General features: G+C 41.6%; 1 protein-coding gene across 7 annotated transcripts in view; it reads right to left on the bottom strand.

Moving 5' to 3' along the window:
* wnk2 (WNK lysine deficient protein kinase 2) overlaps window positions 1-24,491 on the bottom strand; it is a 31,145-nt gene extending 6,654 nt beyond the window's left edge. For 2 of the 7 annotated variants that reach the window (XM_053484249.1, XM_053484250.1), the window contains exons 1-20: window positions 24,198-24,491; window positions 23,211-23,866; window positions 15,566-15,738; window positions 14,407-14,627; window positions 13,890-14,047; window positions 13,384-13,472; window positions 12,821-13,040; window positions 12,421-12,694; window positions 10,705-11,333; window positions 8,756-8,827; window positions 8,520-8,558; window positions 7,968-8,135; window positions 7,459-7,878; window positions 2,856-2,952; window positions 2,594-2,745; window positions 2,386-2,426; window positions 2,117-2,279; window positions 1,910-2,026; window positions 992-1,162; window positions 833-884 (exon numbers count right to left, since the gene is read on the bottom strand). In XM_053484249.1, coding sequence (XP_053340224.1) covers window positions 833-884; window positions 992-1,162; window positions 1,910-2,026; window positions 2,117-2,279; window positions 2,386-2,426; window positions 2,594-2,745; window positions 2,856-2,952; window positions 7,459-7,878; window positions 7,968-8,135; window positions 8,520-8,558; window positions 8,756-8,827; window positions 10,705-11,333; window positions 12,421-12,694; window positions 12,821-13,040; window positions 13,384-13,472; window positions 13,890-14,047; window positions 14,407-14,627; window positions 15,566-15,738; window positions 23,211-23,804 — 3,850 coding nt within the window. In that variant the 5' untranslated portion in view covers window positions 23,805-23,866; window positions 24,198-24,491. Of the gene's footprint in view, window positions 1-832; window positions 885-979; window positions 1,163-1,909; window positions 2,027-2,116; window positions 2,280-2,385; window positions 2,427-2,593; window positions 2,746-2,855; window positions 2,953-7,458; window positions 7,879-7,967; window positions 8,136-8,519; window positions 8,559-8,755; window positions 8,828-10,704; window positions 11,334-12,420; window positions 12,695-12,820; window positions 13,041-13,383; window positions 13,473-13,889; window positions 14,048-14,406; window positions 14,628-15,565; window positions 15,739-23,210; window positions 23,888-24,197 lie in introns of those variants that run through there. The other 5 variants (XM_053484247.1, XM_053484252.1, XM_053484253.1 and 2 more) reach the window with 5 other exon arrangements.
* Between the last annotated feature and the right edge of the window lie 1,321 nt (window positions 24,492-25,812).

Genomic DNA, 25,812 nt, shown 5'->3' with positions numbered 1-25,812 from the left:
TGATGATGAGAGTCTAACCACTCTTCACCAGCACATCTTAGGACTTTCAGTGGGGTTAAGGCCAGGTCTCGGAGTTGTCCAGTTTGTGTGTGAAAATGATGGCTCATGTTCCCAAAACTGCTCTTTTACTATTTGAGTCACGGAATATGGCACGTGCTATCAGGGAAAAGAAACTCCATAGATGTGACGACCTGGTGGTTCAGTACATTCAGGTGGTCAGCTGACTTCATTTTATTGCCCCATAACGTTACTGAGTCTCGACCTGAGTAACTGATCAACCCCAGATCATAACACTGTCTCCAGAGGCTTGGACAGGGGACACTATGCATGATGGGAGCATCGCTTCATGTCCTTCCCTTCCACAGTAAATTCTCATATTAAATGGAACATGTTTTTATGATCTGGTGCATGTTCAGCAACCAATCCTTTATAGTTGTGTTTTCTACTTTGTCTTCATTTTCTGCTAGGGTTAAAATCAGTGAGGGGTTTTTAAAACGAGTGGGGTTTTTAATCACATTGGTAAATAATTTAGTAAGAAACCAGGTTTTACATAGTGTCAATATTTTTCTGTTAGTTTTCACATTTTTTGGTCATTACAGTATATATGTACTCCTTTACACACACTAAAATACTGTAAAATTGTATTCTGATTTGACCATGTGTCCATTTATATAGAGAGACATTGCATTACAAAAATAAAAAAGCAGTGTAGAGGATTCTTTGGTTTATTTCCCTGAGGAAGCCCTTAAGATTTCTATGTGGGATCCTACAACAAATAAGCAGCTCTTTTTACGAGGTTTAATCGTATCCTGTTTAAAAGGACAAAATTTACCATTCTGCTGATAGACAGGCTGAGGGGTGCCCTCTTTTTGTCCTCTCAAACTCTGTAAAAGACATTCAATAAGTAAATAAAAAAACATTTGGTTAAGTTTAGTATCAAGTCAGAATGTGGGCATAGACAGAATTGTTTATTACTCACACTTGTCCTCACCTCATCCCCAACTCCTCCAGAAGAACTGCATTGAAGCGGAGTGTCCCTTAGTGCACCCGGTCTCTCCCCCTCTATCTCCTCACTCAACATGTCCTCAGCCTTGTCCACAATGTCTTTCAGCTGATCAATGAAGATCTCCTTCTCTGTTGGTAGAATAAAGCCGTTCTCCACCTAGGAGATAAGGTTTGGATTTCTAGTGTAGTAATCACAAATAGACATGGAAAATTTCAAGTGATGGAAAAAAGAAACATTGCACTATGAAGAAAAAATGTACGATTACAAAAACATAATCTCATTCATAATTTGGTTTGCCTTGTTGCATTTAGAACACAGTTAAGTTGAAATTACCATTATGCTGAGTACAGTATTATTTTGTTATGAATAACCCAACTCACATCTGCATTTGGGACGCCATGCACAACATGTCTTGGCATCAAAAATAAGGAAAACATTCTGATTGTGCATTGGTTCTTTCCCTGGTCATGCCCTATTTAGACAATGCTAGCAGAGAGAAGGCTATCGAAATGCTTTAGCAATGTGCAACACAAGCAAACATCTCCACACAGTTTGGAGTTGCTAGGAATACCATTTTCAGGTAATAGAAAAGATTCATAAGAAAAGTCCTACAATGCTATCACTACTGCTCCCGGTATTCCACACATGGTAAATTGTCCGATTATTTAGTGATGTTTGGCTGCCGTGTCACTGAATAATCCATGGGCCAAAGTTGAATCTACATCACTGACATCATCATCTAAAATCGAATTTCTGCTGCCGAAAGACACAGATTTTTGTATAAACTTGAACGTTCTTATTTTTTTGACAGATATAATTATTTTTTTGTAAAAATTTTATGTGCAATGTTTCTTTTGTCCATGCGTATATTTTCTAGCAGCACAAAATGTCAAGTGATCTGACCATGTACGTTGCTATTTCCTCTGGTGCATCTCCATCCAGGTCAAACTTGAATGTCACCATTTTGTGGTTATGGGTTTCCAGCTGGCATTCCACCATTTTATCACCTGTATCACAAACCTAATGGATCGAGGAAGAGAGACAGGCAGGCAAACAGTAAGCAGAGAAAGTAAACAGACTACCAGAGATTGGAACGTATGGTTGACTCACATTGAGCATACTGAGTTTGGGTTTACTGGTCTTCTCTTGCCGTGAGCGTGTCCGAGCAGACTTGCGATGGTGTTTTCGTGGTTTCCCATCACCTTTCCCTCCGCTGATGGGGCCATCATAGCTATCGCTCATTTCTTTACCTGATGCTGCATCTGAATTTAAACTGAGATCAAACAAAAGGGCCATAAGCTAGAAATCAGCTTTACTATAAGAATGTTCATATGAGATATATATATATATATAAGAGAGAGAAATTTAGAGATCCCTACCTGTCACATGTATGGATGGGAAGTGGCATGGGGACTGGATCCTACAATGTGAACATGACAATTTCAGTTGTGTCCCACTAATTACACACACAGAGTTTTTGTTTTTTTAGTAATATTTCAATTGAGCAACAGTGAAATAAACAAGCGCAGGTGTCAGAGCACTGACATTAAGCATCTGTCAATGGCGCAGTAATGGATTTTACTGTACCTCATGGCTTGGGTCAGACACTGGAGGATTGAATGATGTCTCCGGGATTTGATGAGTATTGCTGGGTTCAGAGCAACTTTCACCAGCAGTTGCTGTTGTCTGGGTTCCATCAGGTTGCAAAGGCATCACTGAAATAATCTTCTGGGTGCTTGCTAAATGTAACGGTTAATATGTTTGAGACGTATTGTTATGTTTAAATATAAAATATTGTTGAAAGAAATTGCTGATTTAAATAAAGCATATGTTTGTATATAACACTTACCACAAGTAGCTGCAGGAAATTCTTGCTTGGATTCCTCTCTATGTGGAAGAGAAATGATCTGAGTTGGCTCTGTATGTGTGTGTACCAGAGTTTCAGTCTAAAGAAAGAAGGAGCCATACTATCCATTAGGGGTGGGAATCATAAGGGACCTCGCGACGCAATATCATGATAACAATGCATATTGATTTATATTGTAATTCTGCGAGTGTCACATTTTTATCCATTTTCTTATTCAATATTATGTTCTTTAAAGACTGTGTTACAAGTCTAAACGAACTCTATTTTGTTTTTGATATAATTTTGTCCAATAGTTGACCTAATGGTTCAGCTCAGAGGTGATCCATATTCACCTTAAACCTTGGTAAATTCTAAACTCATACAACAATGCTTTAAATAACACCACTATTTAGATGTTAATGCTTTGCTGAGATAGACATAGGACATTAGTTCCTTATGCACTGGGAAAAGGTCACTTTTTAAATGACTATTACTTTATACAGTGGAACCTCGGATTACGAGCATAATTCTTTCCAAAAGCAGGCTCGTATTCCAAAACACTTGTAAACCAAATTTTAATTTCCCATAAGAAATAATAAAAACTCAAATAATTCGTTCTACAGCCCCCCCAAAAAATCTTCTTCTTTGTCTTTCGGCTGTTCCCTTTAGGGGTCGCCACAGCGAATCATCTGCCTCCATCTAACCCTATCCTCTGCATCCTCTTCTCTCACACCAACTAACTTCATGTCCTCTCTCACTGCATCCATAAATCTCCTCTTTGGTCTTCCTCTAGACCTCCTGCCTGGCAGTTCCAACCTCAGCATCCTTCTGCCGATATATTCACAATCTCTCCTCTGAACATGCCCAAACCACCTCAATCTGGCCTCTCTGACTTTATCTCCAAAACATCTAACGTGGGTTGTCCCTCTGATAAACTCATTCTTAATCCTATCCATCCTTGTCACTCCCAAAGAGAACCTCAACATCTTCAGCTCTGCTACCTCCAACTCTGCCTCCTGTCTTTTCTTCAGCGCCACTGTCTCTAAGCCGTAGAGCATTGCTGGTCTCACCACTGTCCTGTACACCTTTCCTTTCATTCTCGCTGATACTCTTTTATTGCACAACACACCTGACACTTTTCTCCACCCATTCCAACCTGCCTGTACCCGCCTCTTCACCTCCTTTCCACACTCTCCGTTGTTTTGGACCGTTGACCCCAAGTACTTAAAATCCTGCACCTTCTTTACCTCTGCTCCCTGTAGCCTCACCGATCCTCCTGGGTCCCTCTCATTTACACACATGTATTCCGTCTTGCTGCGGCTAACCTTCATTCCTCTGCTTTCCAGAGCATACCTCCACCTCTCCAAATTTTCCTCCACCTGTTCCTTGCTCTCGCTACAGAGCACAATGTCATCTGCAAACATCATAGTCCATGGGGACTCCTGTCTTACCTCATCTGTCATCCTGTCCATCACCAGAGCAAACAAAAAGGGGCTTAGAGCCGATCCTTGATGCAGACCCACCTCCACCTTAAACTCTTCTGTCACACCTACAGCACATCTTACCACTGTCTTACAGCTCTCATACATGTCCTGCACCACTCTAACATACTTTTCTGCCACTCCAGACTTCCTCATACAATACCACAGCTCCTCTCTTGGCACCCTGTCATACGCTTTCTCTAAATCTAAAAAGACACAATGCAACTCCCTGTTACCTTCTCTGTACTTCTCCGCCAGCATCCTCAAAGCAAATACTGCATCTGATGTACTCTTACTAGGCATAAAACCATATTGCTGCTCACAAATGCTCACCTCTGCCCTTAACCTAGCTTCCACTACTCTTTCCCACAGCTTCATTGTCTGGCTCATTAGCTTTATACCTCTATAATTGCCACAGCTTTGCACATCTCCCTTGTTCTTAAAAATTGGCACCAATACACTTCTCCTCCATTCCTCTGGAATCCTCTCACTCTCCAAGATCTTGTTAAACAAACTTGTCAAAAACTCTACTGCCACCTCTCCTAAGCACTTCCATACCTCCACAGGTATGTCATCAGGACCAACAGCCTTTCCACTCTTCATCCTCTTTAACGCCCTTCTCACCTCACTTCTACCAATATTTGCTACTTCCTGTTCCACAACAGTCACCTCTTCTACTCTTTGTTCTCTTTCGTTTTCCTCATTCATCAACTCCTTAAAGTACTCCTTCCATCTTCCCATCACCCTCCTGGCATCTGTCAGTACATTTCCATCTCTATCTTTAATCACTCTAACCTGCTGCACATCCTTCCCATCTCTATCTCTCTGCCTTGCCAACCTGTACAGATCCCCCTCTCCCTCCTTACTGTCTAGCCTAGCATACAAGTCCTCGTATGCTCTTTGTTTGGCCTTTGCCACCTCTACCTTCACCTTACTCTGCATCTCCCTATACTCCTGTCTACTCTCTTCAGTCCTCTCAGTGTCCCACTTTTTCTTAGCTAGCCTCTTTCCCTGTATACACTCCTGGACTTCCTCATTCCACCACCAAGTCTCCTTGTCCACTTTCCCCTTACCTGATGATACACCAAGTACCCTCCAACCTGTCTCCCTGATCACATTGGCTGTAGTTGTCCAGTCAACTGAAAACTCCTGACCACCCATAGCCTGTCTCAACTCCTCCCTAAAGACTTCACAACATTCTTCCTTTCTCAGCTTCCACCACTTTGTCCTCTGCTCTGCCTTTGTCCTCTTCGCCTTCCTCACCACCAGGGTTGTTTTACACACGACCATTCTGTGTTGTCTGGCTACACTCTCCCCTACCAACACTTTGCAGTCACTGATCTCTTTCAGGTTACAACGTCGACACAAGATGTAGTCGACCTGAGTGCTTCTGCCTCCACTCTTATATGTCACCCTATGTTCCTGCCTCTTCTGGAAGAAAGTATTTACCACTGCCATTTCCATCCTTTTTGCAAAGTCCACCACCATCTGTCCTTCTACATTCCTGTCCTGAAGGCCAAACCTGCCCATCACATTTTTATCACCTCTGTTCCCTTTCCCAACATGTCCATTGAAGTCTGCACCAATCACCACTCTTTCACCTCTGGGGATGCTCTGCATCACATCATCTAACTCACTCCAGAATTTCTCCTTCTCCTTTAACTCACATCCTACCTGTGGGGCATAACCACTAACAACATTGAACATTATCCCTTCAATTTCCAGCTTCAGACTCATCACCCTATCTGATACTCTCTTCACCTCTAGAACATTCATTACAAACTCCTCTTTTAGAATAACTCCTACTCCATTTCTTTTCCTATCCACACCATGGTAAAACAATTTGAACCCTGATCCTAAGCATCTAGCCTTGCTACCTTTCCACCTGGTCTCCTGTACACACAGTATATCCACCTTTCTTCTCTGCATCATATCAACTAACTCTCTTCCCTTCCCTGTCATGGTCCCAACATTCAAAGTCCCTACTATCACTCCTAAACTCTTGCCTTTCCTCTTCTCTCTCTGCTTACGAACACGCCTTCCTCCTCTCCTTCTTCGACCAACAGTAGCCCAATTTCCACCAGAACCCTGTAGGTCAACAGCACCAGTGGCGGTCGTTGTTAACCCGGGCCACGACCGATCCGGTATGGGAATTATATTCTTGATTCGCATCATTGATTTGGCAAATGTTTTACGTCGGATGCCCTTCCTGACACAACCCTCTGCATTTATCCAGACTTGGGACTGGCACAAGAAGACACTGGATTGCGCCCCCCCCGTGGTTGCATTAGCCCCCCCCCCCAAAAATACATAAAAATAATACAAAATATAAAGTAAAAATAAAACAAATTAACCTGCACTTTACCTTTAAAAATAGATAAGTGTTTCCATTTGTGCACGCAGGCGCTGTGTGTGTGCAGAAAGTGTCCGTCTGTATCTGTGTGTAAAGCCGAGAGGAGGAGGGGGTGAAAGGGGAGCTGTAAAGGCGAGGGTGTGTGTGTGTGTGTGTGAGATGTGTGTGCATACAGCACACATTAACGGAGATATTGTTTTATTGGAAACATTAGACTAGCAAGGAACATCGCTAGTCACGTGAGCGCATACTAAGGAAATCACTGCTGTAAACTAACAAAACAAACAACAAAAAAAACAAATGAACCTCCACTTTACCTTTGAAAAGAACCGCGACAGAGCGGAGTTTCTGTGTAAGGCAGAGAGTTTTTGTGTATGTGTGTGTGAAGCCGGGAGTAGCAGGGGATGGGGGGGGGGGTGGTGGTTTGCGTGCATGGATGTTGATTATACCAGTAAGAGACAAGCACTAAGACCCAGCAGGGGAGACGATTACCCACCATTCTGCAACGCAAGAGAGAGAAAAACCGTTGGCTCAGTTGTAATCACATGACGCCCAGCGTCAAAACATGAAGCGTGTGCGTGATACATGATACTCGGTGCTCGTAAACCAAGACAATGCTCTTTTTTTTTAAGTAAAAATTTATTACAAATTTTTGTTCGTCTTGCAGAACACTCGTAAACCACGTTACTCGTAATCCGAGTTTCCACTGTATAAACAAAGGTACAATGAAATAACTTTACATTCTCTTAGAGAACAATTCATTAGTATCTACCTGTGCAAGTGGTGCAGAGATACAGGGCTCTTGTGGAGAAAAGGAGGACAGTGGCTGCAACAATGTATGAGAAAGGGGTATAGATGACTGGGTGAGTTGGGGTTGAAGAAGAGTGCTCTCTGGTGGAAGAGCAGAAGGGTACACCTGTTGTTGTGATTGTAGGAGGGATGGAGAAAGGGTTATGCCCAGGATAGTTCCCAGAGGAGCAGATACAGGGGTTTGAGGTGTACCAGCTAGGGGAATGGAGGACAAGTTCTGTGTGGCTGGTAGTGGGACATGGACCGGACTTTGAGAGTAGTAGGATGGAGGTACTGGCGGAGCACTACTGGGGTAGGGGGTGCTATATGCCATGGGGGAAAATGTCACTGCCTCACTTCTGGCAGGAGTGCCCACTGACATGACGGAGTATGGTGATGAGAACTGAGGAAGTAAGAATAAAGCATTTTTAAAAATTAACTTGTAAATGAAGTTAGAAAGATTTGGTTAGTGATTAAGACCAAGTTACATACTTTAGTGGATATCTGCAGCGGTTGCAGTAAGGGTGCAGCATGAACACTTTGCTGTGGTTGAGAAGATGGTGCAGTGCCGAGCATAGCAGAAGCAGGTTGACGCAGATGCTGAGGATGTGTCTGTCCATCAGAAGTTGTTTCCACAACCGGTTGAAGATTTGCTAATGTCTAGGAAAGAAAGACTAAGATCAGATCTGTGAAACTGGCTTCACAATGATCAGCTTGTGACTTTCCTAATAACAACAAACAAAGGACGCAGGTTTTAAAGGAACTCTTCTTCCAATAGTGCTAACATGGATAACAATGAAAACCTTATTTCTACTACCTTTAATTCATTATCAATGTTAGCATTTTGGAATTAAGTACTCCTTTACGTGCACGTATCTATCTCCAACAACTTAGTCAAGAACGTGTTAGCTGTTGACATTCTAAGTGCCAATAGGATAACTATTTTTGGGATTGAAGACATAGTGCCATAATTTCCATTTAAGATTGTCTAAGAGCCAATCACTGAAAGCTTGGTGACAAGATGATCTGAGCGGGTAGATCTACCTGGGACAGGAAAGCTGCAGAATGGAGATAGAGGTGAAACTAAGAGAAATAAAAACACAAAAAAGAACACGCTAAATTAAAATACTAAGCCACTACACCATGAAAACTAAGGTATAGTTATTGATTATGGACACCACCACACAGACATTACACAAACGTTTAGCATGAATGTACTGGGTTATCGTAAGGCAGAAGCAGATGCTTTTCTTAAATTAGCCGGAACGGTGTAATATTACCTCCTGTCCTTGTGGTGCAGTCGCTGCTGGGGTTGCTGGAGCCGATATAGTTTGAGGCAATTTAGCAGTGGGCTAGAAACCATAAGAAATGTATCAAAGTGATCCTTAAACATTCACGCAGAAAAAATACATTGTATTTCACCTAAAGTGTTGCTAGCAATTAAAGGCGCAATAATAGCTGGGGTGAAACAAAAATTTACAAAAAGAGTTATTATTACCTGCAGAAAGAACAAAACAAAAAGGCAAACTACATAAACTACTGTATATTACTTAGAGCAGTGGGTAGATGGTACTCAAAAGAACCTGCTGGAAAAAATGATGATGAGGGTAATTTGCAGTATCGTACCAGTTGCTGTTCATAGCTTTTATAGTTACTGCAGTATGCTTGACAATCGTGCATTGTTTTGCGTCCATTTAAAGGATATGTATATAGCTATTTAATAAACAGACTAACAAAAATTTCCCTTAGAAATCATATGCACTTTAAATATAAATGTTGTGAAAGGCAGTTTACTGTTTCATGCCTATCTTTTGGGGATCAGTAAACATTATAGAGGTAAAATCGCAAAGCTGAAGCAATTCTGGAAGATTCTATGATGTTGAAACGGAGGGGCCTAGAGTTTAGCCAAGCAAAGGAGCACTAAAATGTGGACATATTAAATGTATCAGCCTTGTACAAAAGACATGTCTTCTGGGATCGAGGGAAGTGTTACCACTGTTATGAAAAATCTTGTCCAACCTTGCCATCAAACACAGACACCAGCGCATAAAGTGCCTTATGATGGGGAGTGTGTGATGATTCTAGGCTTTGAGTGTTGTTAACTTTGAGATACATGGTGACATTTCCATGTCTGCTTCCTGGCTGACTTGCATTTCTGTCCATTAATACAGGGGAGCTGGTGCGGCGCCTGACAGTGTGATGTAGACAGTGATCAAGATGAGAAAGATCTCGGTCCTGGCTAGTGCAGGACTGTGTAGTCATGGGGAACAGGGGCAGCCCTAAAGAGGATGGGCTATGAGGTGACCTCAAATAAGTAGAAGATATTGATGACATGTTTTGGGTAGGGGCGTAGACCATGGAAAGGTCAGACATTGGAAGCTGTGAATTTACTGGGACCTCTCCAAAACAATAATAGTTTGTATGCTCAGGCGATGAAGGACTGATTTGCACTGCAGATAGATCGGGTCGATGCACAGAAGACTAGGAAGTCACATGTTTCTGGGAGATTCATCGTTAGAGGATGCAGTGATGTAGCTTGGAGAGGCTGTGTTTAAGGTAGAATGACCTGGGGGACATTCGCAGTGATTGGTTTCTGTGGACGTTTGAGGAAGAGTGAAAGTGTTCAAGGGACCCTATGAGTTGTCCACTGTTGCAGTGAGCAACAGTTGACAACTGTCTGTAATGTGGACATCAGAATGGAGTCATTGAGTGAGTATGCAGAGAGCTATTGTTGTGTGTCTTAAGGTTTGGATTGTCAGAATCAGTATAAAGGTTGCAGCCATGAGAAAACAATTCAGTGTCAGTGGATGAAACAGTTCCATATATCGGGGTACTCTTGTGTGATGGGATTTCTTTAAATTCACATATACAAAGTGACTGTTTTACTGATTCTCTGTGAGATTGTTCTGATTTTGGAAAGCTGCAGAGCAGGTGAGGCAGTGTCTTTGAATGGGTGTGCCAGTGGGCTCTCCTCTAAAAGAGGTCAGGAAGTGAGGAAGTGCCCCTTCTAGTACCAGCTGAGCTGCTAATTGCATATGAAAATCCTGGGATTGACTGGAAACATGTCTCTGAGCAGTCAGTCAAAGATGTGACATGAGAACAGATGGATAATGCAAAAATAAAAGCAAAAATTCTCAAAATAAGGACAAAATGAACAGTAAATTGGGATGTGGAATGTTTGTGTTTAAAACTGTATAATGTAAAGGAGCTTGAATGTAAATATACTTACTGGGGAAGACTGCTGGTACAAACTCTGGTTAAGCTGTACAGAGGTCTGCAGAAAGGCTCCTTGGTGTATTGAAGTAGATGATTGCTGATAAGGTACATGATATAACTGCGCTACAGCCTGTTGTTGGGCCTCCTGTTGGCACTGTACTGAAGGTTGCTGATGAACCACATGATGCTGCTGCACAGTGGGGTTTTGCTGCATGCATTGTGGCTGGATCCCCTGGAGTAGCTGGGCAGCAGGTTGCTGTTGCTGAGCTCCATGGTGGGGATGTATAGCAGGTTGCTGCTGGGCCTCTTGTTGTAACTGGGCAATGTGCTGTTGCTGGGCCACTTGTTGCAACTGGACAGTTGAATTCTGTGGCTCCACAAATTGCTGTATGATCTCTTGCTTAAACTGGGCCACCGGTTGTGCTCCTGAGTGCAGCTGAGCAGCGATCTGGTTTTGGACCTCCTGTTGAAGCTGAGTTGTTAGCTGTGATTGGGTCACATGATGTAACTGAGTAAGGAGCTGTGCTGGTGGACTGAGGACTTTCTGCGAGGTGGTGGTGGGCTCTGACAGTGACTGGTAAATTACGCTGTGCTGGTTATTCAAACCATCCGAGATTGCTGCAGGGCCGGCAATGCTGTCTGCTGCAGAGGTGTGAGAAAAAGCAACTTTAGCAAATACATTTGCACTTAATGCTTAAGTGCAGTGTTATTTACAGTCTAAAATTTAATGCATATATCTTCCATTATCTCTACTCTGGAAGAACGTCTAGATCAGATATTAAATGTGTAGAAGAATCAGCTGTGGGTGAACGAGTTTAAGGTCGTTTGAAGGTTCAGTGATGACTCATTCTGCTGACTCACTGATAACATTAAAAGTCTGCAGGCAGGACAAAATTTTGGGACCTGTTTATGAATGTCATCCTTCTCTCATAAGTAAACCTGAGGCTCCGTTAATGCACTGTGAAACTAGTCGTACCTTGGTCTAACATTTTGTTTCACTGTGTACTAAACTGTATATGGTTAAAATGACAATAAAAGCCAGCTTGAATTTGAACTAGGACCCACTTTGTTGGTTTAAGAGTTACTTAGAACCTAAGAACTGGAATATTGCAAGGAATTTGCCTCAGCCTACAAAGCACTTTCAGCATACAAGTGAACAAAGCGAGCCGATCCAAATGCTGCCTAGAATGTGTCTTAGTCCAGGAGCTGTTCAAAACTTGTTTGCGTCAGTACGTCAGTAGACAGTCAAGTGAAGCGAATTAACTTTATTTATTTATTTATTTTTTTGCCATTTTGTACAAGATTTAGTGAAGACATAACACCATAGGTCCAAAGAATTTTATTAAGATCGGTAGCAAGAAGAAAAGGGAGCCGCTTTCAGTTTGGTTTTTAAAGCAGCCGGTATTCCAAGAGGAATCATGAATGATGGTTACATGAGGTTTAATGTCTATTTATTTCATATTTTACTAAATTTACATGTCTTTTCTAAATGTTTTGATTGTTTTAATATGCAAAAATATGATTATAGCATTAGAAATTGGTAATATTGGTAATATTTTTGGGAGGCTGGAATGGATTATCTGCATTTACATTATTTCCTATGGGACAATGTGTTTTGCAATACGTAAATACATATAAAATGTGTGTGTTACTAAATTGCATGATTGTCAAGCCATTATTGTGCAGATATCAGGATGATAAACTCCTGGTATCCACAGCAGTTGCTCACATGTAGTTGAACTGGTCGGGCCACTAGAGAGGTTGACTGACTCACTGTCGTGATCCCCAGGCTCTGCAGGAGCACTGGGAATGGCACTCTGTGCCAACTTAGAAGAGGGATCCCGAGGCACATTCTGTGCATGGTCCTCAGTGATCTTCTTTTCAGTCTCACTCTTGTCCCTGGAGATGGTCCGCTCCCTACGCCATTTTATGAGAGCAACACGGTCCCTGATTGACCTGCCAACAATCTTCATGTCACTATCCAGGAACAATCCAGAGTCAACCTAAAGGGGAGAGGACACAACATTTTACAGATACTTACAGTAATAAGAGTCTATATCAACAGTAGTTTGATTTTGAAGATTTTTAGAGCATATGAAAACCTTTATATTTAATAGAAATATGTTTACCATTTCTTGTGCAACTGCCTCCGGTACCTCCTTGTTGAGGTCAAAGGTGAACTCGATCGCACCGCTGTCTTTGTACTTCCCTTTCAACTTCTTCGGGTCCTCCACCCAAAGCCTCAGCGCGATTGATGTTTTCTTGCCATCATCTTCCTCAGCAAGTTCTACCCTGACACCAGTGTCCTCTGCAAAGAAGGCATGATTCAGCAGATCCTTAATGGAGTATCTGGGGAAAGAGAAGAGTCTTGCTATTGGATCTTTAACTTTTTTCTCAGAAATCCAATACACCTGTAAGGTTTTATTTTTTTTTTTAGAGGTAATAAATGGCCAATTGATACCAGCATTTTTGCATTATACTTGACAACATGCCATACTTAAGATGGGGGACTCAACAACTTGTACAGTCCAAATGCAGACACACACATACACAAAGACGTCTACACATTCAAACATTACAGCATGAAATACACAGTGAAGAAAAATCCTCTATCATATATTTATTCCTAGTTTATCCATCAGTCACAAGTTTATCAATAGGCTAGGCTAGGCTGAACGTGCTGTGCTCTCACCTTTCTCCTGAGTGATAGCAGATGCACTCCCCTATGATCTCCTTAATCTCGGGGACAACGACCTTAGTGTAACTGGCTGGCTTGACACCCTGTGCAGGGAGGAAGGAGCATTATAGCAGGCAGCTGAGATGTACTGGTGTGTATTTCACATGTGTCAATGTTCTTCCCTTCTTCATGATTTAGCACATTTTATTGGTTAAACATATTCATTTTTCTCCGACAAATACCTGAAGAAAAATGCAACCATATTGGTTCTAACATCTAAAAACAAATAGATTTGTTCATGATTTTAACAGATGAAAAGTACTGTGACCAATGTGTCTGTGTCGATTAAAATGCTGTATTGAACTAAAGTGTGTATTGACATTTTAAATCAATGTTGGTTCAGTTCTAAAAATACTTCCCAAAAGCATAATTGAATGCAAGCAATTAGTTGGAGAGATGTAGCATCCAGGCAAACTGCTTGATTCTGAACTAGGTGTTGATTTATAGCCAATGTGACTCACACTGGTGACTTTGCGGTAGATCTGCGCAGCGTTCTGGCACTCGGAGTATGGATACTCGGATGTGGCCATCTCCAGCATGCACATTCCAAACGCATAGACATCTACAGCCTCATTGTAGTGTTCTTCATACATCTCGGGAGCCATGAACTCAGGAGTGCCTAACACACAGCACAAGTAAGTGTTAACTTATTCTGTACAGGGTTGTGGGAGGCCTGAAGCCTTTCCTACTTGAGGCACCATCTGGGATACTCCTTGAATGGGGTGCCAGTCCACTGCAGACCACAAACACACCTACTCACACACTGTAGGTCATTTGGAAACACCAGTTAGTACAACCTGCTAGTTTTTGGACTGTGGGAGGAACCTGGAGTACAAGTACTTGGAACAACAAGAAAGGACAATAAACATATAAAATATGAAATTTGCTTTGAGAAGACTCAAATGATAACTGGTCTGTATTATTTTGGGTAATTTTATTCAAGAAATAATTCCATAAAAGCCTTGAAAAGATGGTTACCAATGACGCTTGTGGCGAAGGACGCCCTCTTGAGTGTAGCCAGACCCAGGTCCCCGATCTTAACCGAGCCTGTGGGGCCAGTGATAAAGATGTTGTCGCACTTTAGGTCTCGGTGGATGATGGGAGGTGTGCGTGTGTGCAGAAAGTGAAGACCTTTAAGGATCTGCCTGCACCAACTGCGCAGCACCTTTGGCTTCATCACCTTAAATCGCTTCAGGTACCTGCACAGACAAACGCATTAAATTCTGTTCACCATGCAGATGTGCTAGTCATGCTCCCATCACTGAGGAACGCCACTTACTGGACACTGTTCTAGCACTTGAAAGTCTGGTTGCTCCCAAAAGTAACAAGAGAGAAAACTGCTTTTAAAGATTTACCGACTGAGGTGGTATCTGATTACAAATTGTGCATATCGTTCTGTATTGCTATGACGCGTAGCTCTACACCAAATAGATCAGAGGATAAAGCCGCATGTGTGAGAACATCCCATTTATCATTGTTTTCTGTTTCAGACCATTGCACACTTTTTTATGGATTCTTATGATATCTGCAGGTGGACACCAACGAGGGTTAACATTTAGCCCAAAAACGTTCCATGGAATTTTGCTGAAAAATATGTATGGTTTCTTTAAATAGAGAGATGTTCCATGTAGAAAAAATATTATATATATATATATATATATATATATATATTTTTTTTTTTTTTTTTTTTTTTTTTTTTTTATTTTAAACAACTTGATCTTTCAGTGAAGGGAATATTATGTGTCATTATTTTGGCATTATAATTCACTAAGTATTTACCCCAGTCTGGAGTGTCAGACACTGCAATTAAGAGGATAATTTCATGATAGACACAGAGGAGAGGGAGGCACTTACAGATAAACAATACAATCACAACTACATTATTTATTCAAAAAATGAATCGAAAGGAGCTTCAGAGCAGTAGCTTTATTTCTGACTGATGTTCATTACTTTGCTGGAACTCTATCTCAGTGTTTCATGTTTCATGATGAATGATTAATGATGTCATTTACTGTTCTCCTGCAGGGAATATATCCTGCACCCTAACAGATAACACTGATCACAGTTAAATCGTTAGCAAAACACATAATCATTGGAGTTAAATCATCTCCTTATCCATCAGCTCTCTGAGACTCACGTTTTTAACGTGCCTGACGTCATTAGTTCCGTAACCAAGACAATGCACTTCTTTCCTTTGACGGGAGACTCCCAAAAGTCGTAGAAGCGGACGATGTTGGGGTGCTGAAGACCCTTCAGCATCTCCGCCTCCTCCTTAAACCTCTGACGGTCCACTTTCGACAGCTTGCGGTCCTGAGATGTGGATGGAAAGAAAAATACTGGTGTAGCAAAAAGTTGCAGGCAATCAACGCAATACAAAGAAAGTCCTGTGCTATAAAAGCATGTGTCAGGGCTGATGTGGGGGGAAAAAGCTGCCGTATTGAAAGCTAATTACAATGTCTTACTGCTACTCACAATGCAATTACACTGGAGAGAGAAAAAAACAAAACAGCAATAGGCGAGAGTTATATAAGGATTTTCTTTTCACAACCCTACCCTGTTCAAAATAGTGTCCTTTACCCACCACTCGGAAAAGGACAAGCATGACGATCCCTCCCTTCCTTTCTGCACAATGAATGACTCGGACAAATTGTTCAATTCTACTAACCTCTCTTTTTAGACTAAATAATCTTTAAGCTGTAGCCTACCATGATTAACAGTATGCACTTTTGAACACGGCCATATTCTCCCATATAATCTGGAATCAGCTCTGGTCTGTGTCAGTGATTTCAGCAGGACCCCAGGTCAATGGGTAATGTGTTATAATGACGAGTCACTGACTGATGAGCAGGAGTAAGGGAGTTCATTAGAGATCGATATCTTGGCACTTGTCCTCTACTGCTGTGGGAGGAACGGGCACTGTGTTAAACATCTCCATCTGCACACTCACTCACTCACTCACTCACTCACTGGACCATCGGTCATCAAACAAAGGGAAAGAAAGACTAATGCTAGACAGTTTTGCAATGCTTTCCTTGTTTGAAAATTGATCTTTTTTGTTTATTTCAGTCCGAAGATGACTTAGAAACTAACACTGTTAGATGGAACAGCACCAGACCTCACATCGCATTGGGCTGATGTGAAGTCAGTAGTCAATGTGAATCGGCCCCGAACATTTCATCTCTGCCTGGAACAACATCAGTTCTGATATACTAAGAAATATTCTTGTATCCAGCGTCTACACAAGAGACTGTCGGCTGAAGAATTAAACAATTTAGTTGTCTATGGATTTTTGGGCATGCTGTACATCTTAAATATATGTAAATTTTCATATATTTTATATAGATTAATAACTAAATTAAATATACAATAATTTTTAATATGTACCTTACAGCACATTGAAATGATTTTTTTTGCATGTCCCTGTTTAGAAGCTGGAGTCAGAGCACAGGGTCAGCCAGGATACAGCGCCCCCTGGAGGAGACAGGGTTAAGGGCCGTGGTGTTGGCAGTGGTGGTGTTTGAACCCACAGCCTTAACCGTTTGATCCAGCACTGCCCATAATAATCCATAATCTGCCTGTATAATCCAATATACTGTAGTTATCCAGCAACAATTAAACATAGTCACTAGACTTTTATGAAGAAATTCAAACAGCAGCAATTAGAGATGCTTTTCTGGCCGAACAGCTGTTACCTACCGATTCCTGGTTTAACGACACCGAGCTCAAGCACTGGCATATTATTCTCTATCTATATCAAAACCCTAAGAGCATGGTGTGTCTGCTTACCTTAACTCACCCTGCTTATTGATTGCCATGTGCCATGTGTCCTTTAGAGTGGTAAAGCCACTCCAAAACAGGATGTTCCAATAATAGACACTGGAGCGGTTTCATTTATTATTAAACTTGTGGAAAATACTGCGAGCAGTCCAAATCTCACCTTTTTACACCTTTAAATGACATCACAAAGAGAGACAGTGGGAAGAGTCTGAATCCCTAGTGATACAATCCATACCAGACTGTATATAAGCTTATACTGTATAGAGAAGATCTCATTATAATGTTTGTGTGCCCACTGAAACCCAAACCAAACTAGAATCCGAATAAGTTGAATGACTTTCAATTGGATGAATACGATAAACATGTTGTCATACTGTAGGTCAAAGGTCACAAATAATAAATTGAATCCTCTGTTTCACAGATAAAAGTTGCAAACTCATAAAAAATCTCATTAGCAATAAAAAAGAAGCTTCTCATTGACTTGAGAGAGAAACTAATTATAATTTCGCAGGGACAATAAAACCACAGCGACGCCTTTCTGCTGTAAGCGCTTTAAACATAACGATCAGCAGATACTGCAGTCGGACAAAACTGCACCGAAGAAACCCATGTCTGAAAAAACACAATGTATTCGTCCCCTTCTGGTATGGGATTTAAACCCTTTCAGATGGTGGTGATTTATCATTTCTGATCTTCGGTGCAGCAAAATCAGGCACTAAGTGGATGCTGGTTCATGTGATGCAAAGATGCAGACAATCGTAAAATAAAGTAAGAACAAATTGTTGGGCTTCTTTTTAAAGACTTATTGTGTTCTTTCTCCAGCTTCATGTGACTTCCACCCAGTATAAAACCATCTTCAGCCCTGAAACTTATCTCTCTTATTTAGAGGATAATCTCAAATCTACTTCATATTCTAGATTAGGAGTGAAGAGCTGCTTCTGTAAACATAAATAAACCAACATCTGGAGTTCGGTGAAGCTGCTTGGACAATGTCTGATGTGCGCAGTTGAAACTAGACTTCAGGACAGATTTTAGGATCATATACAAGAATATTTCTGCATTTAGCACTTCAGCCGTCATGCTGTCCGGTTTTGTCAGCACTACAAACCAATATACAGCTCCCCCCCCCCCCTCTCTCTCTAACACTCCTTTCAGGCCCTGGAGCTTGCGTCAGCATATTTTACTGCCTCTGCAGCGAGCTTTATCCAGCATGGCTGCAGGTCTTGGGCTTTCAGCTCAGTCATGTGCCATGAAATCTTCTGAACAGACAATTAGAGAGACAGACGTATCCCACACACGCTGAGCCGTCCATGCGAATCTAATCACCAGAGACTCCAGACAAGTGGAATAAAGGACACGCCTGCAATTCATGTTTGAATGCACCAAACACACATACAGTACAGACTTGCACACCCTTTTACATCATGTACAATGACTCACAAAACCTCAGGGAGCTGTGTGTTACAGTAAAATGGACAACATCTACAGGAATCCAACCTAAAAATGCATGACATCATCACTAATCACCAGCCAACGTTTGGGTTTGATTTGATTTGCATGTGATCAAACTAAGCAGCCGAAAAGGTTAGCGTGCAGGACTAAAACATCATTTCATTCTTTCATCCAACAGTTAAGAATGAAGAAAACTTCACCAAATGCTAGTAGAAATGACAAAAATCCCCCAATCCTATAGACCCTCCGGCTGGTGCAGTGTGAACCTAACAGTCTATACCTGATTGTTCTGTGCTTTGGCTCAGTTTGTGTCTAACATCTTATAAAAATGTATTGCAAGCAAAAACACATGACATTTTTGGTTTATATCTCGCAGTCGGGTGGATTCGGAGTAGAACTGCGTTATCACTGCATTCAAACTGCGTGAACATTGAAGTTCAATGGAAGGATCGTGTCCTATTAAAAAAAACCGACGCAACACTGCATACGTCCAAGCAACCTACAGCAGGTATACTACATTCCCATCATGCACCTGAACTCAGCCAGATATAAACTGACCTCGGTTTCAAGGGGAATCAGAGTCAATGTTTAAGACATTTTATTCTAGGGGATAAAATAATCTAAGCAAACATCATTCTGTGCAAAGAATTACTTATAGTAGATAGGGTTTTAATAAAATATTAAAATTCATACACACACACACACACACACACACTGTGTACTGGGCGTAATGTAATTTCCTCTGCTCTGCTCTCGAGACTAACTTGCTAAGTCATGCTGCCTACCAAAGAACACCACTGTGGCAGAGAGGGGGCGTGGCTAAGATTCAGCTGCAGACGGAGGGAGGGGGGGGACTGTTGGAGCTGTTGGGGGGGGGGGGGGGGGGGGGGCGGGGGTGAACCGACAGGTAGCATGTGACGATTTTTTTTTACTTGTGTCTTGTTAACCCAAACCTGCCCATGTGAGATTCCTTCTGCTTTGCAATGACTGCACCGAGCCAGATAAAGAGTGTATACAACACACACACACACACTTATGTCCAGTGAAAATCTGCAAGCTAGTGACAGCCATGTTTGTTTTGCATTTACTTTAGGTAGATTTTTTGGAGTTTTTAAATGTGCTGTAAAGCTGACGAGAAGTACAAATACACATGGCACTCGAGCCTTCCCCTATGCACACACCACCCAGGTTCTACAAGGACGAACAGTCCAACTCATGCAGTACGTGGGCTAATAATAGTACAGACTGGAAATTAAATAACACACAGACACGTGTGTAAAAGAGAGTGATGGCAGCTCAGGTATAATGTGATGAATGTGATGGATTATTGGATTTACGCAGAATTGACAGATGTACTCGATGCCTACTCCCTTCTGCTCCTCTGTATCACTATCTGCATCTCCTTATGTGTGTGTGTGTGTGTGTGTGTGTGTCCATGTCCCAATCCTTTCTCTCCCTCTAGAGGAGACTGTATCTGTGGAAACACTCAGTATTCCTCTCAGGAGGCTAATATGCAGATCAATACACACACTCACGCACGCTGCATACTATGTGAGATATGCCAATTGCCAAGCCCTGGGATGTTTCAGGCTGGAAAAGCTGACCTAGCATCATATTCCTAAAGATAAAACCCTGGTTCGATTCCCGGCCAAGCTCGACTCCCGTCTCGGTGTGCATAGAGTGTGCATGTTTCACCCAGATGAGGATGGGTTCCATGTTGAGTCTGGTTCCTCTCAAGGTTTCTTCCTATTACCATCTCAGGGAGTTTTTCCTTGCCACTGTCGCCCTCGGCTTGCTCACCAGGGACAAACTGACCATTTTGATTCATACAAATTCACATTTCATACAAACTTAAATAATTCTTTTGTCTGTGTAAAGCTGCTTTGCGGCAATGAAAAATTGCTAAAAGCGCTATACAAATAAAATTGAATTGAATTGAATTGAATTGAATTGAATGTTCTCCCCGTGCTTTGTGGGTTTCCTCGGGGTACTCCGGTTTCCTCCCACAGTCCAAAGATATGCAGGGTAGGCTAATTGGCATTTCCAAATTGCCCGTAGTGTGTGAATGAGTGAGTGTATGTGTGTGTGCCCTGCGATGGATTGGCACCCTGTCCATGGTGTACCCTGCCTCGTGCCCTAAGCCTCCTGGGATAGGCTCCAGGTCCCTGCGACCCTGAATACAGGATAAAGTGGTATAGAAGATGAGTGAGAGAGAAAGTAAAACCCCATTGCTAAGCCCCGCCCCAAACAGCACCTGACCCATTACAGCAGAGTCTCATGTTTCAACTGCACGATGTACATTGGTGTGTGTGTGGGGGGTGGGGGGGGGGGGGGGGGGGAGGCGATTAGAATTTTTTATAGAGGAAAGTAGAATTTTCTTTTTAACAATTTCCAACATCCACACGCACACGCACACACATACACACACACACACCACTGAATAAAAAACTTTGGTCATGTACGTGTATGCCTGCTGCTGGTTTGTTACAGTAACATGAAATGTTAACAAAGATAAAGACTGATCACCCGCACACTATTAAATACAGAGTAATATCTAGGTTTTAATGAAGATTGATGATACACTGTCAGCAGCATGTCATGTGACTCTGTGTAAGGTATCTGTGTGAAGGCTGGTGCTGTAAATCCACTCGATGTCCAGAACACTGAGCAATCCTAACGAAGGTGGATGGAGAATATTAATAACTGGTTGTCATTAGCATATGGTCACATGGGAATCTTTCCCTTGGCCTTGGCTGCTCCGGCTTTGTGATCGAGGAACACACTGACTGTCTGACAACGCCATTAACAGGCCCGGATCCTCTTCCTGCATGAAAGCAATACCAGTGGTTGGACATTACAGGAAACAAGCAGAATTAATGGTGCAGGGGTTTATGGGAAGTGTAGTCTTTGAGCGAGAGAGAAGCTGATACATGGGCTGTACTTTTCTCTTCTCAGAGACCGAGTGGTGGAAAAGCCAGCAGCTATCAGTGTGAAAACGCTCCTGATTGTTTGGCTCTGAATTAATATTATGACTAAAACATCTCAACCCTGTTAAAAGTGTAGCTCAGATTCACACCTCCATCCTTTTCCATCCACTGGATCACAAACTAAGATTTTCTTACAATTCATTTTTTTTTCATTAATGAATGAATAATAATTAAATGTTCAGTTTAAGCATGGTGCAGTGTGTGTGTGTGTGTGTGTGTGTGTGTGTGTGTGTGTGTGTGTGTGTGCACGCGCTCATTAAAATCAATAACAGCCCCACATATTTACCCTTGATATAACCCTGAGTAATCATATTACACTCCTGTCTATGTTCAGTTTGGCACTGCGCTCTTTAAACATACTGCAGGAGAACCAGACTCCCCAAAGAGCCTCATGAAGGAGGATTTCTAAAATAATTGTTGGTGTTGTTAATTTTTATAACAAACAGAAGTAATGTTCCAAACAAGAAATGATTACAGTATGTACAATGATAGCACTGTGAGGTTTTGCAGTTTGTTTTTGCACCAAGAAAAATGTACTGTAATCGTGAAAGAATTCTCTTTTCTGATATTTTTATTTTTCAGTCGTACGTGGAAAAAAATTTCTAACTTGTGTTTTCCTTCAATTTTATTGATTTCTAATATTCACATCAAGTTAACATCTGCTGACCTTTTTACCTGTAAGATGTTTATATTTACTTTTTTTATTTTGTTTAAAATGAAACATTGTATGCTTTTTATTGTTCCATGTTTTTCAGCCGAAACATGGTATTGGTGCAAAAAATGAGTGAAAAAGTGATTTTTTAGATAAGATCATAGAATAAAATTTTCATAATACACTACTTACAGTAATGCTTCTTATCTTACAATCCATGCTTCGTTTTTTTTTTTATACGCATACACATTTTATGCATATTTTATCAGATAAAAAGAAACACATTTCCTAAATACAGCATTTATGTTTCAGTGTCCGTAACAATTTGGGATTAAAATATTTTAATGATCTTAACTGTCATTCAGATGAAACTCGGCCAATTTAGATTTCACATGAAAAGACATAAACTTGAAAAAGTGTATTATTAGTTTAAAATACAAAATTGTTATGATATTGCAACATGACTTGTTGTGGTTACAGACGCTACATGATTGTTTTGTGTTGCTTTTTTTAGTATGCAATTGATATACCAATTTTAGTATCAATATTCAAAGGAATATAAATAATTCGCATTTTAAATGATTATTGTTTGAAGCGAGACAGTATAAAGCTGAAAAATGGCCATTTTGGGGGGCTCATATAAAATCATCTCTCCAAAACAGCTGAGGTTATAACTTGAAATTTTGCTATGAAAGCATGATCGGTCACTTCCATGTTGCATAAACTTCAGAAGTAGCTTCTTTGGCCACACATTTTCTGCATTATATGTATAGAATAAGTCAAATAAAATCAGCACAAATACTGTGTTTTTGGACGTTTGTTTTTGTTTTCTGGATTGTTTTCACTTTTTGATGTAAAATCATTTCTATATATATATATATATATATATATATATATATATATCTTTATCTCACCTGCAGTTCACACCAGGCCACCTCCACCCATGTCTCGGTGTCCAGGCCCTTGTAGACGGTCTTAAACGAGCCTCTGCCGAGCTCCACGTCGAACTTGAGGAAGCGGCCGCTGGGTGAAGTGCTGACCGCCGTCATCCCGGCTTCCTCCTCCTCATCCTCCTCCTCCTCCGCGTGCCCGTGCTCGTGCTTCCCACCAGCGCTCTCTGCCGCGGGGTCTTGTTTCTGCTCGGCCTCTCCGTTCCGTTCCGGTGGGTCGGTGCAGCTCTCGGTGCGCACTGGACTCCCCGCGCTCGAGCTTTTTCGGTACCGGTTTCTGCGCGCGTTGCCGACCGGACGGCTGATCCCGGTGCTGATGATGTCGCCGCATTCCGGCGTCTCCAGTCCGTGATCCTCCGACTCCGAGAACCACAGGTTGGTGCGGATGAACCTGCGCCTGGCCGAGCTCCGGCAGTCCGGCTCGCTCGCGCCTCCTCCTCGCGCTGCGGCGGGCTCCGTGTCCCCGCGAAAGTCCCTCAGCTCCGGCGTCAGTGCCGCCTCCATCGCCGGTGTCCCGTTAAAATAGTCAAAATGCGCGCTGATCAGCTCCGGGCACATGCGCCATCACACCGCACCTGCAGTAACGTCCACCGACACTGACGCAATCCGGCATCCTCGACCTTGTGCGCACACACACACACACACACGTCCAAAATTCTGTATGTGTGTATATTCCTACAGTAGCCTACAGTGTCATGAGATTTAAGTCTAAAATAAGGTTCTACAATAAGCATTTATTATTATTATTATTATTATTATGACATCATAATGATATTGTTATTATTTTAACTGCGTGTTCCTTATGTCTAATAAACACTAAACACACTGGTATAACACATGTCAGTCACTATTATGGGCACTAATTAGGCGCGTAAAAGAGAGTTCGCTGAAGGCGAATTCAGGGTCAGATTTCAGCCCCTCGGTTACACACACACACACACACACACACACCTGCGCGATGCTTCTTTAATCCTAATAAGCGCGCTTTATTTTGCCGGTAATAAGCAGTCTACTGTGACACGGCGGGGTTTCCGCGGTTAATACAGCAGGCGGGTTGAGAGGTCCACACTCCTCTGGTCCTCAGCGTCATGTCTTCTGCCCGGTGGACGGTGTCCGACTCCGCGCTCAGGTCTGATCAGATTATTCCCCACTGCGTTAATGCCCCTGTCTCTGCGTCCTCTCCGGCCTCCTCACTGTGCAGCAGCTTCACACCGACATAACGTAATGCGCACTTAAAAAAACAGAAATCTCAGCACTTCCTCCTGCAGAAGGCTCAGGCAAAAGATGCGTTTCGGGGCGGGAACCGTTTTTACCGTCCGCGTCCGCGCGGGGTCTCTCTCTCTCTCTCTCTCTCTCTAGAGTCGTAGGCTGATTGGTGTTTCCAAATTGTCTGTATTATGATTGGATGTGTGAGTTTATGTGTATAAACAAGGCGTAAGATACTCAACCTTACAAAATCTTTATTCCTGTACTGTTACACTCACTGTATTTGTCACTGTGATGGAACTCTTGTATTTCTTGCCTTTATTTATTTAACTAGTGTAAGTCCCTGTTATAGATGGTTAAGGAGTTTGTATAAAGAGTTAAAACCTAAAAGCTAAAAATAATCTGCTAATCTTTAATGTAATCAGTGATATTATTATTATTATTATTATTATTATTATTATTATTATTATTTGGGGTTGAAGCCCACGTACATGTCTGTGTGTCTCTCTGTACAGCAGAACTCTCTGTCTAACTTATTAATACAAAGAAATCCCATTCTGTAAGGTTGAGTATCTTACGCCTTGTTTACACTAAGTTGTCCTTCTTTGGTGCTCAGACAAATACACTCCCTGTTCGGTAATCGGAGAGTGAATCACAGATGAGAAATGGAAAAAGTAGATCAAACGATAAAGATGAAGTTTTGTCTTAAAAGCACTCCAGCGTGTTAAAATTCACTTATACCACTTCAGCGCTGTTATTTCAGCCAAAGTGAAAATATGAACTAATCCCAGTAAAAATATTCACTTTATCTCTTCTAATTGATATCTTTTGGATATTATGAGTAATGAGTAGTTTATTTTAAAATAGATTATTTTAAAGTAGATTATTAAATCCGACACATAGCTGTTCATAACATCGCTTTTACTCAACATTTAGATTTCACTTATGGTGCAGATTAAACTTCAGGCAGAGATCTAAGGACTGCAAATGATTCATTAAATTCAGTCCAGCAGTTTAACGCACACGCAGTGTGCGCTGTCAAAACGTCCGGGTTTGTAAAATGGCACAAAACTGCACATAACGTCACTTCTATTCAACAATTTGATTTCCTTTATGTAGCAGGTTTAACTTGAGGCAAAAACCAAAGTACTGCTAAAGTTTTATTCAATTCTGTCCAGCCAGTTTTGCGTGATGCTGCGAAAAAAATCTGGCCGGAAAGACATACAGACAAAAAAATTCGGAGATAGTTTCGGGTTCTCCAATGTATGAAACATGAAGATATCATTGAAATATCGAATTCATATAGCACTTTAAGGGTACAGCTTTATAAAGCAAAATTAATTTCATAAAGACTATAGCT

The sequence above is a fragment of the Clarias gariepinus genome, chromosome 23 (genome assembly GCF_024256425.1).
Source record: "Clarias gariepinus isolate MV-2021 ecotype Netherlands chromosome 23, CGAR_prim_01v2, whole genome shotgun sequence".
Taxonomy (NCBI): domain Eukaryota; kingdom Metazoa; phylum Chordata; class Actinopteri; order Siluriformes; family Clariidae; genus Clarias; species Clarias gariepinus.
The sequence above is the reverse complement of the archived record's forward strand: the minus strand, read 5'-3'. Positions and strand labels throughout refer to the sequence as shown.